Genomic DNA, 17424 nt, shown 5'->3' with positions numbered 1-17424 from the left:
ATTAACAGTAGAGGCGACTCCGAGTAGGAGAATTGTAAATAGTTTAATAAACGTGTTGAAGTTATCTCCACGTCTGAACTTTCCTTTGTCAGAGTGAACATCAAGGAAGCAGCTTATGCTACGCCAAGAGCATAACAAGACAGGAACCATACAGGGTTTCCCACATTTCCTGTTTTAAAAATTAGTACCTCCAGCATATTGGTGCTTTTCAGCAATTGTTCCTTTGTCATGGCTATATACCTGATCAAACTGTTCTCCATCTCCAACCCCTAAATGTTTCTTCTCTAGTTCCCGTACCGAGTCTTTCTTTCTTGGCTCAGATACAGCCCTTGTGAAATCTAATATAATCCTTCAGAAATGTGTCCATCTCTGTTAGTTCCCCAACATTCCACTGCTCTAAGAAAAGTGAATAATACAGCTTGGATAAAGACAGTTTGCAGAACTCAGGAGATTGTAATCATAAAGGGTGGAATTCTCCGCTCCCGGGAAAAATCGGGAGGGCCGTCGTGAACTTGGCTGAGTTTCACGACGGCCTCAGAGGCCGCTCCTCGCCCCCTATTCTCCCCTCCCGGCGGGGCTAGGAGCGGCGCTCCGTAACTCTCAGCCGCCGGGCGGCGCGTCGAGAGTGACGCGACGGCGGCGCCTATGTGACGTCAGCCGCGCATGTGCAGATTGGCCGGCTCCAACCCGCGCATGCGCGGCTGATGTCACGACGGCTGACAGCTCAAACCCGCGCATGTGCGGTGGCTGTCTTCTCTCAGCCACCCCGCAGGACGTGGTGGCTTGATCTTGCGGGGCGGTGGAGGGGAAATAGTGTGTCCAATTGAGACGCCGGCCCGATGATCGGTGGGCACCGATCGCGGGCCTGTTCCCTCCCGAGCACAGTCGTGGTGCCCATTCCCCACCAGGCCCCCTATAAGCCCCAAAACGAACATCTCAAGGCGATTTCACGACAGCAGCGACCAGGTGTGGTTGCCGCCGTCGTGAAACGGTCACGAACAGCAGGCCGCTCGGCCCATCCGGGTCGGAGAATCGGCGGTCGCCGTGAAAAACGGCGAGCGGCGATTCTTCTGAGCCAGGGGTGGGAAATTAGTCGGGGGCCCCTCCCGCGATTTTCCCACCTGGCGTGGGGAGCGGAGAATCGCGCCCAAAGTGACTCCTTTCTTAGTTAAATGGACAGCCAGATGTCTCACAAAAACAGTGGGGCAGAATTTACCGGCTGATCACACCGGTGGGAAATTCTGGCCCCACTCAGGCGCACAGGTTTCCCGGCAACGAGCGGTGCTGTCACCGGGAAATCACGTTTCCAACAGCGGAGTGGTCAGTAAATCCCACCCAGTTGTTTTCTGACGGAGCATTAAGGACAGCACCTTGGATGTAAAGCACTCTGCGATGTCCTAAGGTCATGAACCTTTACTTCCCTTGGTTATATCCATCTTTCTCCTTTTTAGTGAACACGTCACAGGAAACATACAGTAAGAGCTGGATTCTTGCATCTCTTCTCTCCTTTCTTATTACCTGAATGGGAAAACAGTAAAGGTACAGATAAAGAGCAAAGGAATCATTAAAATCAAAAGCTTCAACATGGGGTTAGAGCTGACACAGGCACAGAAGTGTCTGTTTGCATGCTTATACTGAGTGATTGAGTAACTAGGGTGAGAGTTCACTGAAAGATGCCCTGGTCATGCCTTGATCATCTTTTCTTTCATAGGTCGTTCTCGAAAAACTAGAGCACGATTTGAGGGAAGTGAATCAGAATCAGCAAACTCTGAAACAGAACTTTCTGGAACTCACTGAACTCAAACACCTGCTGAAAAAGACACAGGACTTCTTTGAGGTAACGTTAAGCGCAAACAAGGCGCTGAGATACAGAGTGCTGGAACAGCATCACGTATAGCACATGGAGGAATTCTTCATCCAATCTGGTCAACTAATCATACAGACAGGATAAAACATGCCTAAAACTCATGTTAAAGCATCCACCAGTTCACCAGCCAGGACATTTCCAAATTCCTAGTTTGTCGCACCGCAGGGCCTGAAAGCAGGTCTCCAGCTGGCAGGTGGATGGTGGGATGCTGGATGTAATTTTATCTGTAGCAGACTATGTTTTTCCCTTTTATGGGATGTAAGCACTATCGGCAATGTCAGTATTTGTTACCCTTCCCTAATACCCCTTGTGAAGGCGATGGTGAGCCATCTTCTTGGAACTGTTGCAGTCCATGTGGTGTAGGTACACACAATGCTGTGAGGGTGTTCCATGATTTTTGAACCAGCGACAGTGAAGGGACAGCGATGCAGTTCCAAGTCAGGATGGTGTTTGACTTGGAGGAGAACTTGCAGGTGATGGGTGTTCCCATGCATCTCCTGCCCCTGCCCATCTACTTGGTGGACATGTGGGTTTAGATGCTGTTGAAGGAGCCTTGGTGAATTCTGCAGTTCATCCTGTCTATGGTACACATGAGTGCCACTGTGTGCTGGTCAAGGGGGTGAATGCTTAAGGTGGTCAATGGAAAGCCATTCAATTGTTGCTTTGCCCTGGATGGTGTTGAGCATCTTGCACTGCACCCATTGAACAAAGTGGATAGCATTCCATCACACTCTTGACTTGTGCTTTGGATCGTCTGGAAATGAGTTACTTGCGTCAGAATTCTCAAACCCTTGACCTGTTCGCTCGCCACAGTGTGGCCTGTTGGCCTCGCCACAGTGTATGTCTGACTGGCCCAGTTAAGTTTGTGGTGTGTAATAACCTCCGGGGTGCGAATGAGATATTCAGCAATTGAAAATGACATTAAATATCAAGGAGTGATAGATTCTCTGTTGTCGGAGATGGTCATTGCCCGGCACTTAAGTGGCACAAATGTACTTGCCACTTATCACGGGCAGCAGGGTGGCACAGTGGCTAGCACTGCTGGCTCACAGCTCCAGGATCCCGGGTTCAATTTCAATCTCGGGTGACTGTGTGGAATTTGCACTTTCTCCACGTGTCTGGGTGGGTTTCCTCCGGGTGCTCCCGTTTCTTCCCACAGTCCAGGTTAGATGGATTGGTCATGATAAATTGCCTCTTAGTGTCAAAAAGGTTAGGTGGGGTTACTGGGTTATGGGAATAGAGTGGAAGTGTGGGCTTAAGTAGTGTGTCTTTCCAAGGGCGGGTGTAGACTCGATGGGCCGAATGGTCTCCTGCACTGTAGGGATTCTATGATTCATTATCAGCCCAAGCCTGAATCTAGCTGCATAGGGTCATGAAGAGCTTCAGTATCTGAGGAGTCGCAAATAATCCAGAACATTGTGCAATCATCAGTGTGATGAATGTCGGAATTTCAGACATTTATTGTATTGTAATAAATTTGGTACAGTAAGGGTTAAAAGCCTGGGTTAATGTGTGCATGGCCGCTGCAATAATCTTCTTTTAAAAGTCCTGGTTTAAAAGGCAGACACTTAGGCTACAAGGAGGAATTAAAGCATCGTAGGAGTTTGGGCTAATGGAATTTAGTTTGTATGAAGAAGGTTTCCTGGGGAGTAGATAATTAGAGCCAGTCGGCCCAACTCTCCGTTTGAGAGACTTGCGTGCTGACGCTGGGACTGAATCGCGAGTGTTCTACATGGACGAAAGCAGTGCCAGAGCCGGAGTGGTTCCGGTCCCGTTAATGGGCTAGCGCCACCTAGAACTCGTGAAGTTCCAATGCGTTCCCACCCTCATCCCAAAAGATTGTGGCACTGGTTGTGCTGGAACATGCCCACCCCATTGATGGGTCAGCTGGGGGCCAGAGGGTACCTGTGGGGAGGGGGGGGGGGGCCTGGGGCCTGGGGGGGGGAGTGGGGGGGGGGGGGGGAGTGGGGAGTGGGGGGGGGGGGGGAGGTGGCGTGGGGGGGAGGTGGCGTGGGGGGGAGGTGGTGGGGGGGGGGGGGGAGTGGGGGGGGAGGTGGCGTGGGGGGGTGGGGGGGGGAGGGGGGGGTGGCCTGGGGCCTGGTGGGGGGAGGGAGGGGGGGGGGGGCACCTGTGGTGCTAAGTTCCCAGTGGGCAGTAATGGCATGTGCAGCCGCATGGCTGCCTTGCAGGCTGTGGCAATGACGATCCGTGCCCAGCAACGCTGACCCCACGGCCCACCTCCAAGCAATCCCCCGCTACTCCTCCCCCCCCCCCCCCCTTCCACCCCCCGGGCTCTGACAGATGCCCCCCCAGCCAGCGGCACAACTATCAGCACACCATAGCGATGTTGGACCTTATCCTCAGCAGCCTCGACAACTGTGCCCCAATTTGAAGTTCCACAAGTGAATCTCGCCTTCGGTAATTCCTCCAGACGGAAGGCCTGGAAAATGCTGAGTCGGGGCCTTTAATGATATGGTAATTACCTTTACCGTACAATTTGCATGTCCGTGCTGGCGTGCGATGTAGAACGCATTCTCGCCGCTGTCAAGGGTCCGGAGCCTGGCATTCCATTTGACTCCCAGCACCAACATCAATTTCCGGCTGACGCCGAATTCTCCGCCCAATCGTGCTCCCCGATTCTAGCGTCAGCCGATGGAGAACCCCGCCCACTGTGTTTGGCCTCAGTAAGGTGACGTAAATAATGGGAGGAGCCAGTGGTTCAAACAGTCAAGTGCTGGGTCTCAGTTCAGTTAAGATTTGACTAAGGACAGAACAGCAGCTTTTCTCAAAGCAGTATACTTAATTAGATTTTGTCTGTGAACCTCGCATCAGTTTCTGAAAAGGCTGGCGGGTTAGCACGGTAGCACAAGTGGTTAGCACTTTGGCTTCACAGCGCCAGGGTCCCAGGTTCGATTCCCCGCTGGGTCACTGTCGGTGCGGAGTCTGCACATTCTCCCCATGTCTGCGTGGGTTTCCTCCGGGTGCTCTAGTTTCCTCCCACAGTCCAAAGACATGCTGGTTAGGTGGATTGGCCATGATAAATTGCCCTTGGTGACCGAAAAGGTTAGGAAGGGTTATTGGGTTAAGGGATAGGGTGGAAGTGAGGGCTTAAATGGGTCGGTGCATACTCGATGGGCCGAATGGCCTCCTTCTGCACTGTATGTTCTATGTTAAACAGTAGTTTGGCACGGGCAAGAATCTGCAGCTGGTTCCTGGAGGATCTCTCTCTCATAAAGTGGTTTATCCAAAACACCTCTTTACGGAAAATATTTCTGGCTTACTATTTAAAAGTGGATTTTGACCTGATATAGGATTTGCTTGAATGGCGAGAAAAGATAGCAGAGAGGAATTAATGAATACCTTTCATTGTTAAGTATTGTTTATAAGCTTCTTTTTGTTTAAGTTAGTAATATTGTGTTAGTAATGAAGTTTGTTTTAACATGCCATATTCCTATTTGTGCATGGAATCACTCCTAGAATGAAGTATCCTTTCCTCAGTCTTACAAATTAGACAAAATATTGGGGATTCTGTCTGGTATCCTAGCAAATGCTGGGATCTGGTCTGAGATCGTAATGTTTTTTCGAAAAAAATTTTTATTTATTTATTTTTTAAACTTAGTGTACTCAATTCATTTTTTCCAATTAAGGGGCAATTTAGAGTGGCCAATTCACCTAGCCTGCACGTCTTTGGGTTGTGGGGGCGAAACCCACGCAAACACGGGGAGAATTTGCAAACTCCACACGGACAGTGACCCAGAGCCGGGTTCGAACCTGAGACCTCAGCGCCGTGAGGCAACAGGGCTAACCCACTGAGCCACCGTGCTGCCAAAAAATATTTTTATTAGGGTATTTGCAATTTTTATAATAATAAAAATAACAGCGACATAAACATGGTACAATAAACATTTCCACCCCCATCACAATCTTCACACACCCCAACCATAAAACAACAGTCTGCCCCCCCCTTGGAATACTGCTTCTGCTGACATTTTAATTTTCCCCGAGAAAGTTGACAAATGGCTGCCACCTCCGGGTGAACCCTAACATTGACCCTCTTAAGGTGAACGTTATTTTATCGAGACCGAGAAACCCAGCCATGTCACTAACCCAGGTCTCTGCACTCGGGGGCTTTGAGTCCCTCCACATTAACAAGATCCGTCTTGGGCTGCCTCGGAGGCAAAGGCCAAAACGTCAGCCTCTTTCACCCCCTGGACTCCTGGCTCTTCCGAAGCTCGTGCACCGACCCCCCGCCACTACCCACTTCCTAACCATGGCTATATTAGCCACCCAGTAGTAATCCCAAAAGTCCGGAAATGCCAATCCACCCCCCGCCCCCCCTGACTGCACTCCAGCATCACATTTTCTTCATTTACCGCCCACACAAAGCCCAAAATAACCTTATTAACCCACTTGTAAAAGGTCCTCGGGATGAAGATGGGAAGGCACTGAAAGACAAACAGAAATCTGGGGAGGACCGTCATTTTCACAGTCTACCCTCCCCTCCAGTGATAGCGGGAGCATGTCTCATCTCTTAAAGTCCTCTTTCATTTGTTCTATGAGCCGGGATAGGTTTAACGTGTGCAGTGCCTCCCATTCCTGAGCCACCTGGATTCCCAGATATCGAAAGCTCCTTCCTACCATTCTAAACGGCAGCTCTCCCAGTATCTTCTTCTGCCCTCTCGCCTGTATCACGCACATCTCGCTTTTCCCCATGTTCAATTTATACCCGAAAAATTACCAAATTCCCCAAGGATCTGCATAACTTCCCCCATCCCCTCCAATGGGTCTGAAGTATACAAGAGCAGGTCATCCGCGTAAAGTGAGACATGGTGCTCCACGCACCCCCCCCCCTCCCTCTCTCTCTCACCCCTACAACCCCGAGCCAGCCCTTTCCAGTTCCTGGAGGCTCTTAACACCATGGCCAATGGCCAGAGCAAACAGTAACGGGAAGAGGGGGCACCCTTGTGTCGTCCCTCAGTGTAGTTTAAAATACCCTGACCTCAGCCGGTTCGTGGGCACACTCGCTACTGGTGCCTGAGAGAGCAACCACACCCAGTCAATGAAGCCCTCACCAAGCACAAACCTTTCCAGCACCTCCCACAGGTAATCCCACTCCACCCGATCAAAAGCCTTCTCCGCATCCATCGCGACCACCACTTCCATCTCCTCTCCTTCTGAGGGTATCATAATAACATTTAAAAGCCTTCCAACATTGGCCTTGAGTTGCCTGCCCTTTACAAATCCCGTCTAGTCTTCCCCTATCACCCTTGGGACAGAGTCCTCTATCCTTGTGGCCAATATCTTAGCCAGCAGTTTGCCGTCTACATTCAGTAGAGAAATCGGCCTGTATGACCCGCATTGCTCCGGATCCTTCTCCCATTTCAGGATCAATGAAATGGAGGTGTGTGACATTGTTGGGGGGAGGACTCCCTTCTCTCTTGCTTCATTAAATGTCCTCACCAGCAGTGGGCTCAATATCTCTGAAAACTTCTTATAGAATTCCACCGGGTAGCCATCCGTTCCCCAGGGTCTTGCCCGACTACGTCCCCTCCACCCCGTAGCATGAGTGGTATGTCTGTCCCACCCAGTCCTTCCTTGCCAGGGCCCTTCTCCCTCAGGTGCGTCTCTTGTAGGTAGACTATGTCTGCTTTTAGGCTTCTTAGGTGGGTGAAGACTCTGGATCTTTTCACTGGGCCGTTGAGTCTCTTTACATTCCAGGTAACAATCCTGGTGGGGGGTTTTTGACCCCCCCCCCCCCCCCTCTCCCGGTCCTGTGGGATCACCCATACTTCCCTGGTGGACTCCGGAGGGTTTCCCTTTGCTAGGGGGCTGTCCAAAATGGTGATGGTCACCGCTCTCACCATGGGATTGGGCCCCAGCACTCGGGGGGGAGGGGGGGGGGGGGTTCTCTTTGCCCAATGTGACCACCAGCTGTGTGTACGCCACATGGGTGCGCCCCTGCACTCCGGGGTCTCCCTCTGCCCTGATGCCCTCTCGAGTGGCTGTTTGCAACACCCCCTTGGTTCCTTGCCCTGCTCCCTGCCCGCCGAGGCCCATGTTTGTACTGCTTCGCTATCTCACCCTTCTCTTTGCTTCTCATTTGTTCTGTGTTCTCCCCCAGACTCCTCTTCCCACCCCCCCCCCAGCTCCTGTCCCTTTGTTCCCCCCGCCTTCTGCCCCCCTCCCCTCCTTGTGCCAGACCCTCTCCCTCCCCCTCCTTCCTTCCTGCCCTCCCGTGCTGGCCCTCCTCGCTAGCACGGTGGCCCTCCCAGTATTTGTCCAGTTCTGGCCCTGTTTAACCTTTCCCTTACTGGCCCTTGTTGCGCCCTCCTGTTTGCTTTCCTCACCCTCATTTCCCTCGCTCCATCCCCGCTCCTCCCCATTGCATTGAGGGAGGAGACAAGCTCTGAGACAAGACAGCATAGTCCCACGCTGACCATGACGTACCATCCCCCTGGGTCCGTAACTGTCCCGTAAACCTCCAACCCCTGGCATAAAGCACATGTGCACAGTTCATGAGTCCATTGTCCTTGTTTGAGGAATGTCCTCCGCTCTTTGTGCTGGTTTTCCCTTCCTTTTCCGTCCACATGTCTTTCATTGTGGTTGCCTGTGCTCCTCCCCCAGCTTGTTCGCTGTAACAAACTCATCAGCCGCTGCTGGGGTGTTAAAATACAGCTCTTTCCCCTCAAATGTTACCCAGAGTTTGGCCGGGAATAACATCCTAAATTTTACCAGGCTAAAATGTGCAGTGCTGATTTCGCCTTGTTGATTTCAGCCTCAATATCCTGATACACCCTTATGGTCTTCCCTTCCCACGTGCTCTGTTTCGTTTGTCAGGCCCACTTTAGGATTCTTTCCCGGTCTTGGAACTGGTACAGCTTCACAATAATTGCTCTGGGCTGGTCCCCGGCTTTGGGCTTGGGTCGGAGCGACTCTATTTCCGGTGGGTTTGGGAATACCTCCTTTCCCACCAGCTTGCCCATCATTTGGGTGATGTAGCCTGTTGGGTCTTTGCCCTCTACCTCCTCTGGCAGACCCACTATTTTAATGTTCTGCCATCTGGACCTATTTTCCTGGGCCTCCACTTTCACTCTTAGGCTCCCCTGGGCCGTTTCTAACCTTTTAACCTCGGCTTCTCGGGTTATCAGCCTGTCGCTCTGGTACGAGGCGGCCCTCTCCAACGCGAGATTCGTTTTTTTTTTCTGCGCCTTCAGTTCCCTTTCCAGGCCTTGGATGGTCTGCTGCATTTTGTGTGTCGTCTCCTTCATCATTGCTTGGAGCTCCAATCAGAGCGCCTCCTTTATTCTGGTCGCTGCATCCTGCTCATGTTCCGCTGCTTGGTCCACCATCGTTTTCCTTTTCAGGCTCACCTGTACCTCCGCCTCGTCTTGTGGGGCCGCCTGCCTGCGCGTCCGCCGCTCATGCGCCTTACCCTCGCTGCTGCTGCTTGGGTCTCGTTGTCCCTTCGCCTTGGTGGGGCCTCACGGAAAGGGGCCTCACGGTAGCATGGGGGGCCTCACGGTAGCATGGTGGTTAGCATCAATGCTTCACAGCTCCAGTGGTCCCAGGTTCGATTCCCAGCTGGGTCACTGTCTGTGTGGAGTCTGCACGTCCTCCCCGTGTGTGCGTGGGTTTCCTCCGGGTGCTCCGGTTTCCTCCCACAGTCCAAAGATGTGCGGGTTAGGTGGATTGGCCATGCTAAAATTGCCCGTAGTGTAAGGTTAATGGGGGGATTGTTGGGTTACGGGTATACGGGTTACGTGGGTTTAAGTAGGGTGATCATTGCTCGGCACAACATTGAGGGCCGAAGGGCCTGTTCTGTGCTGTACTGTTCTATGTTCTATGTTCTTGGTGTTTTTCTTTTCTCCAGCCATCTGTCTGTCTCTCTTTCTTTCCCCGCTGCTGTTCCTTCCCCTGGGTTTGCTCTCATTTCCCCCCGGTCCTCTGCTCTCGCTGGGTCTGCCTCGGCCTTCGAGTTTTACTTTTTATTTTAGTTCGGGGGGGTAGGGCAGCATGGTGGCGCAGTGGGTTAGCCCTGCAGCCTCACGGCGACGAGGTCCCAGGTTCGATCCCGGCTCTGGGTCACTGTCTGTGTGGAGTTTGCACATTCTCCCCGTGTCTGCGTGGGTTTCACCCCCACAACCCAAAAGATGCGCAGGTTAGGTGGATTGGCCACGCTAAAATTGCGCCGTAATTGGAAAATGAATTGGGTACTCTAATTTTTTTTTTTTTAAATTTAGTTCGGGGGGGGAGTTTGTAGTTGGTTACCTTCCTCCCTTCCTTCCTTTCTCTCTTTCCTTGTCTCTTTATTTATTTATTAACTTTTATTGTTCCACCCTTCTCTTTTTTCTTTTTCCCTTCTCACTGGGTCAGGAGGGTTTGGGAGAGATGTTTCCTGGTGCGGACCGGAGTCCCTCTTTGACTCACCGCTCACCACGTGGTCGCTGCTGGTCCGTTGCGGAGGGAGGGGGTGGTTGGTCTCTCTCCCGCTCATTGGCCCCGCTGGCTCTGCTCCCAAGCGCTTGTGTCTCTGGCTTTGCGGTCCGGGCTGCCGCTTCTTCTGCCACCCACGTTCTGCTGTGCGAGGGGGGGAGGGGGGGGGGGGGAGCGCCCGGTCGGGCAGGCTCACAGGCTTGCGCTCTTAGGCGCTAGTTCTGTTCGGGGTCGCGACTCTCCTCGGCCGCTTCTGAGCCTCCGGCTCCGGTTCCTCCCGCACCCTTTTAAAAAATATTCTCCGGCTCCTCTCGTGCACTTATTTCTCCCACGGGCCTCAGCTTACCGTCGGTCCGGTCCCTTGCGACTTTTTTTTCTTCCTGTTTGTACCTTCAGGGGAGCGCGGCGTGGGTTCTTTCCTTTTTTTACACAAATAAAAATACTCCCGGGACTAAAAAATAAAACAAAAAAAAAACCCTGAAAGTTTAGTCCTTTAGCGGGAGCTTCCCCGTGCACGTCTTGCCCCTACAGAGCTCCACCGGAAGTCCCCTGACTCAAACATAACGCTTTTCCTTAATTCTTGTTGGATCAAAATTCTGTCAAATAGCTATATTGAGGTACTTTACCATATCGATCGTGGTTCAAGAAGGCAGATCACCACCTTCTCCAAGGCCTCTGCGATGTGCAATAAATGCTGACCTTGCCAATGTCATCAGAATGGATATTGTTATGGGCCAGGGTTTAGAAAACTCAAAATTATATAATAGAGTTCACCTGACCAACAACTGTTTATTAATTTTGGTTACGAGGAGCACAAGGGCCTACCTTTCAGCTGTTATTTTTAACAGAGGCCTTTAACACTTTTAAACAAAACAAAGTTTGTTCTACGAATTCAGTTAACATTTTATAAACACACACAGTAAGCATTTTTTTATCAACCACAAATATAAGTTCCCCACACAGCTACAGTTCTCTCTCTCTCTCTCTCACCCTTAATAATGATAACAACATGGATTACGGTAGAATGATGGGGTGTAGATTAATTTGTTCTTAATCTAGGACAAAAGTTCGGCACAATATCGTGGGCCGAAGGGCCTGTTCTGTGTTGTATTTTTCTATGTTCTATCCAATAAAACCAGGAAAATCCTTTTAACAAAACAGTAGGTTTGAATTATTTCCAGAAAACAGTTATCATTTTTAAATTATCAAGTGATCTGTACACCTTTTAACATGCAAAGAGAGTGAGGAGAAGCCTTCTTCTCTGAATCCAGCTTCCAACAGTGTAAACCGAAAGTAAAAGCCAGAGTCACAGCTCAGCTCCACCTACACAATGACATCACTGAAGCCATGTGATAATACAAACATTTCTGAAAGGGACACTCGCATGACACTATTAAAAACATAAAATCCTCGCACAGATGGAATGACCTGAAACGGTGCACTGCACTTAATCCACTGGGATTCCTCCTTGTTGTCTATAAGATCCTTCCTGAAACCTACTACTTTAACCAAATTTTCATTGGCTTGGTGGAAATGTTTGCTCCTTTGAAGTTGCATGGGATGGTTTCCTACCTTTTAAATGCACTACATCAGTGCAAGCTGTTAACCAATGTTTCGGGGACAAATAGGAACATAGAACAGGAGGAGGCCATTCAGCCCCTCAAATCTTTTAAAGAAAATGAATGGCAGCTTTGACGAAGAGTCATCCAAACTCGACGTTAGCTCTGTTCTATCCACGGATGCTGTCAGACCTGAGATTTTCCAGCATTTTCTGCTTTGTGTTTTAAAAAAAAGGAATTGTTCCCACAGTTGCCACTGAGCGAATTGATAACACTTCTCCTTTAAGAGTGTCAAACTAGTTTGTGCTTAATACTGTTGTAACTTTTACAGTTGACCAGTTATAGGGGGCACAAGCCTATCATAGTTTCCCTGACTGAAGCAATGGGCAAAAATATTTGCAGTCCCACTATGCGGGCATAATAGAAAGAAATTTAGTGCTTGTGTGTGTTGCAGAATACCATCCATGTTACAGCTTGTGGTAGGAATATCAGATTGTGTTTGGTGCAGTAAAGGTTAAAGGCCTGGATTAGAATGTGCATGACTGCTGCAGTAGTGTTTTTAAAACTCTTGGTTTGTAAGACAGCTAGAGTGCAATTAAAGCATCATAAAATTTGGGCTAATGGAATTTTATATTGAGGTTTCCCTGTAGAGCAGTTAATTAGAGACATTGCGTGCCATTTAGTAAGGTGATATAGTTAATGGTAGGAGTCGAGGGTTGAAGCAGTCAGGTGTTGAGGTTTAGAGTTAGGCTGTGGTTGGAAGGTGAGCAGAGGAGGTTTTCTGAATAAATATCGCCAGAGATTGTGCATTATGCTGACAAGTGTCAGATCTTTTTCTTTAAAGCAGACTCAAAATATCTCGCTTTCACAAATTGAAGTATTCAAGACATCTCTGGACAGCAAGCATTCCTAAGTGCTAACTGTATTTAAAAGTGGATTGTGATTTGAGATGGTTTTATTGTTTGAGTGGAAATAAAGATAGCAGTTAAGGGTTTTAAAGATTATTTTATTACTGTATTTAAGGGGGTAATTGTGAGCTAATTTCTTGTGTGATGTTAAAGATATTTTAATACTGTGTTAGCAATAAAGTTTGCTTTAATATACCATATCCCTATTTTGAGTGAAATCACTCCTGGAGTGAGGTATCCTTTCCTTAAAATCTTACAAAATTTAAATAAACTATTGGGGTTTCTGACCAGTATTCTAGTCATTGTTGGGGTCTGGTCCGGGATTGTGATAAGTTACGTTGCCAAAAATATTTGCAATGGCTGAATAACAAGGGCAGCACGGTAGCATTGTGGATAGCACAATGGCTTCACAGCGCCAGGGTCCCAGGTTCGATTCCCTGCTGGGTCACTGTCTGTGCGGAGTCTGCACATCCTCCCCGTGTCTGCGTGGGTTTCCTCCGGGTGCTCCGGTTTCCTCCCACAGTCCAAAGATGTGCACGTTGGGTGGATTGGCCATGATAAATTGCCCTTAGTGTCCAAAATTGCCCTTAGTGTTGGGTGGGGTTATTGGGATAGGGTGGAGGTGTTAAACTTGGGTAGGGTGCTCTTTCCAAGAGCCGGTGCAGACTTGATGGGCCGAAATGCCTCCTTCTGCACTGTAAATTCTATGATCAACAAACCGACAGAAAGAAACAGTTTCCAGACACCCAGCTGAACTAACGCTCTCGCCACCATCCAGTTTCGTCCTGACATTAAACCGTGTCACAGAGAAAAGCACAAGCATTGGCATCCACCAATCTCCCCGTTTTAGTTATCCAACAGAAAAATTAGTCCTCATCTTGAGTATTGTTTCAATTGTTCTGCCACCGTATGTGAACAAGGTTTCCTCTTTACAGACTGAATCAAATTTAACCGATGATTTCTTCAGCGAAGACACAATGCACCTACTGGAACTGCAGACTGCGTCCGGAGTGATCGCACCTGGCAGGCTGGGGTAAGTGGAATGCAGCAGTGACCTGGCACAGCTTCAGGAAGGCACCTGCAATCTTGGTTTCTCTGCATACTTCAGCCGATTGCAAGGCCTTCTAGCCTTTGTGTCCAGGTAACAGCGGATTGGTTTTTTTACTTTAAATTACTACATTGAAAATCAGCATGGGCTTGGGTCACGGGGAAAGCCATCACAATGTTTAACTCTTCAGCCTAAATCAATGAGAAACCCTTGGAAGCCGGGTTTCCACTTGCTTGACACGAGTGCTCCTTATTTCAATGCACACAACTTGGTGACGAGAATCGAAGCATCTGGATCTCCAATTGTGTATCGGAGTACTGCTGGAGTTCACCTAGTGAACAACATGGAGTGTGCTGGGATCGTCACCAATTCAGAACGTTGACCATTGCATGTTCGGTATGTTACTTGTCAAAGCGCACCAGTGTGTTATTGGCCAGGCTTTCGAGAACCCCAAAGTGTACCATGGGGTTCACCTGACCCACAACTTTTAATAGATTGTGGTTATGGGGAACACATAAGGTAGTTACAGGTATAGTGCAACAGAGAGTTAAAGTAGTTTTAAATTAAAACAATGTTTATTTATGAAACCTGTTAACACTTTATAAACCCACAGTAAACATCTCAACAACTATCAACACCAATAAATCCCCCAAAGAATACAGTACTCTATAAGTAACTCTTAATCTTTTCTTGCAACATCCATAATACAAAAAATAACCCTTTTTACAGAAAGACATCAGGTTTAACTTTTCTACTGAGAGCAGTTACCACTTTGAAATCACCAAATGAACAGTCTTTAGCTTGCAGAGATTCATACACATCTTGCTGTGACTGCAGCTTCTCCAAATCTAAAACAAAACTAAACACGTCCTGTAGCAGACAGCCCAAAGCGAAGGTAAAATCAGACAGCCCAGCTCCACCCACACTCTGACATCACTGCAGTAATAAACACCCATTTCTTAAAGGTACACCCACTACAGCTATTTTATAAACACCCATTTCTTAAAGGTACACTCACATGACAAGTGTCACGCAGAAATTGGATGCTAACCACTTCTTTGTGTCCTGATTGGACAAATCTTGACCGCCAGTCAAACAGCCACATTTCCCACCTAATATTTTCATACCTAAAGAAAAGATTTTTAAAAAAATGAATCTTTTTTTTTCACACCCCGTTTAATCTTCCCCTGAGTTGCTTGCCATGATATGGCGAAGCCGATGTTGGACTGGGGTGAGTACAGTAAGAAGTCTTACAACACCAGGTTAAAGTCCAACAGGTTTGTTTCAAACAAGAGGTTTCGGAGCGCAGCTCCTTCCTCAGGTGAATGGAGAGGTATGTTCCAGAAACATTTATATAGACAAAGTCAGAGATGCCAGACAATGCTTGGAATGCGAGCATTTGCGGGTAATCAAATCATTACAGATCCAGAGATAGGGGGTGATCCCAGGTTAAAGAGGTGTGAATTGTCTCAAGCCAGGACAGTTGGTAGGATTTTGCAAGTCCAGGCCAGATGGTGGGGGATGAATGTAATGCGACATGAATCCAAGATCCCGGTTGAGGCCGCACTCATGCGTGCGGAACTTAGCTGTAAGTTTTTGCTTGGCAATTCTGCGTTGTCGCGTGTCCTGAAGACTGCCTTGGAGAACGCTTACCCGGAGATCAGAGGCTGAATGCCCTTGACTGCTGAAGTGTTCCCCGACTGGAAGGGAACATTCCTGCCTGGTGATTGTCGCATATTGTCCCGTTCATCCGTTGTTGCAGTGTCTGCATGGTCTTAAGCAGTATGGGTCAACTCAGTTTTGACTGGATCTGGTACTCATCACTAAGTTTTCCATAAATCAAAACAGCTAGTTTTCGATGGAACATCTCTTTGGAGTAAAGCATCAGCATTAGAATGGCAACACATGTGGATAAGGTGGTCAACAATGCATTCAGCATGCTGTCCTTCGTGGGTCGGGCCATTGAATATGAAAATCGGCAAGTCATGTTGCAGCTGTACAGCACCTTAGGTAGGCCTCATTTAGAATATTGGGGGCGAGCCCAAGTGTTTGCGCTGTCGTGAACGCCATTGCGTTGTGAAACGGGCACGGGGACGACCGATTCAGGCCCCCATAGGGGGCCAGCACGGTGCTGGAGCAGTTCACGTTGCTCGCAGCCTCCCTTCCCGGCGCCACATGGGCCGGAGAATCAGTGGCCCCGCTGATTCCAGCAGCCCGCGGCCGTCGCCGCGTCAGACGCACCGCTGCAAATGGCGCCGATTCTCCGTCAAGGCGCGGGGCTCGGAGAATCGCACATATTTGGACTGTGGGAGGAAACCGGAGCACCCGGAGGAAACCCACGCACACGCGGGGAGGATGTGCAGACTCCACACAGACAGTGACCCAAGCCGGAATCGAACCTGGGACCCTGGAGCTGTGAAGCAATTGTGCTATCCACAATGCTACCGTGCTGCCCCAAGTTGTATGGGGTTCAGGGTGTACTAGCTAGATGGATAAAGAACTGGCTGGGCAACAGGAGACGGAGTAGTGGTGGAAGGGAGTGTCTCAAAATGGAGAAAGGTGACTAGTGGTGTTCCACAGGGATCCATGCTCGGACCACTGTTGTTTGTGATATACATAAATGATCTAGACGAAGGTATAAGTGGTCTGATGAGCAAGTTTGCAGATGATACTAAGATTGGTGGAGTTGCAGATAGCGAGGCGGACTGTCAGAGAATACAGCAAAATATAGATAGATTGGAGAGTTGGGCACAGAAATGGCAGATGGAGTTCAATCCAGGCAAATGTGAGATGATGCATTTTGGAAGATCTAACTCAAGAGCAGACTATATGGTTAATGGAAGAGTCCTGGGGAAAATTGATGTACAGAGAGATCTGGGAGTTCGGGTCCATTGTACTCTGAAGGTGGCAACGCAGGTCGATAGAGTGGTCAAGAAGGCATACAGCATGCTTGCCTTCATCGGACGGGGTATTGAGTACAAGAGTCGGCAGGTCATGTTACAGTTGTATCGGACTTTGGTTAGGCCACATTTGGAATATTGCGTGCAGTTCTGGTCGCCACATTACCAGAAGGATGTGGATGCTTTAGAGAGGGTGCAGAGGAGGTTCACCAGGGTGTTGCCTGGTATGGAGGGTGCTAGCTATGAAGAAAGGTTGAGTAGATTAGGATTGTTTTCATTGGAAAGACGGAGGTTGAGGGGAGACCTGATTGAGGTATACAAAATTGAGAGGGATGGACAGGGTGGAAAGCAACCAGCTTTTTCCAAGAGTGGGGTGTCAATTACAAGGGGTCACGATTTCAACATGAGAGGGTAAAAGTTTAAGGGAGATGTGCGGGGAAAGTTTTTTACGCAGAGGGTGGTGGGTGCCTGGAATGCTTTGCCAGCGGAGGTGGTAGACGCGGGTACGATAGCATCATTTAAGATGCATCTGGACAGATATATGAACAGGTGGGGAACAGAGAGAAGTAGTCGTTGGAAAATAGGCAACAGGTTTAGATAAAGGATCTGGATCGGCACAGGCTGGGAGGGCCGAAGGGCCTGTCCCTGTGCTGTAATTTTCTTTGTTCTTTGTTGAATAAAAGAAGGCTTTTAGAAGTGGCAAAAATAT

At 49.1% G+C, this 17424-nt stretch overlaps 1 protein-coding gene across 3 annotated transcripts in view; it reads left to right on the top strand.

The window, feature by feature from the left end:
* The window catches only part of LOC119955113 (V-type proton ATPase 116 kDa subunit a-like), a 222699-nt gene that overhangs the window by 146827 nt on the left and 58448 nt on the right, over positions 1–17424 (top strand). For all 3 annotated transcript variants that reach the window (XM_038781000.1, XM_038781001.1, XM_038781002.1), the window contains 2 exons: positions 1712–1837; positions 13703–13800. In XM_038781000.1, coding sequence (XP_038636928.1) covers positions 1712–1837; positions 13703–13800 — 224 coding nt within the window. The remainder of the gene's footprint in view (positions 1–1711; positions 1838–13702; positions 13801–17424) is intronic.

The sequence above is a fragment of the Scyliorhinus canicula genome, chromosome 20, assembly GCF_902713615.1.
Source record: "Scyliorhinus canicula chromosome 20, sScyCan1.1, whole genome shotgun sequence".
Classification (NCBI taxonomy): Eukaryota; Metazoa; Chordata; class Chondrichthyes; order Carcharhiniformes; family Scyliorhinidae; genus Scyliorhinus; species Scyliorhinus canicula.
The sequence above is the reverse complement of the archived record's forward strand: the minus strand, read 5'-3'. Positions and strand labels throughout refer to the sequence as shown.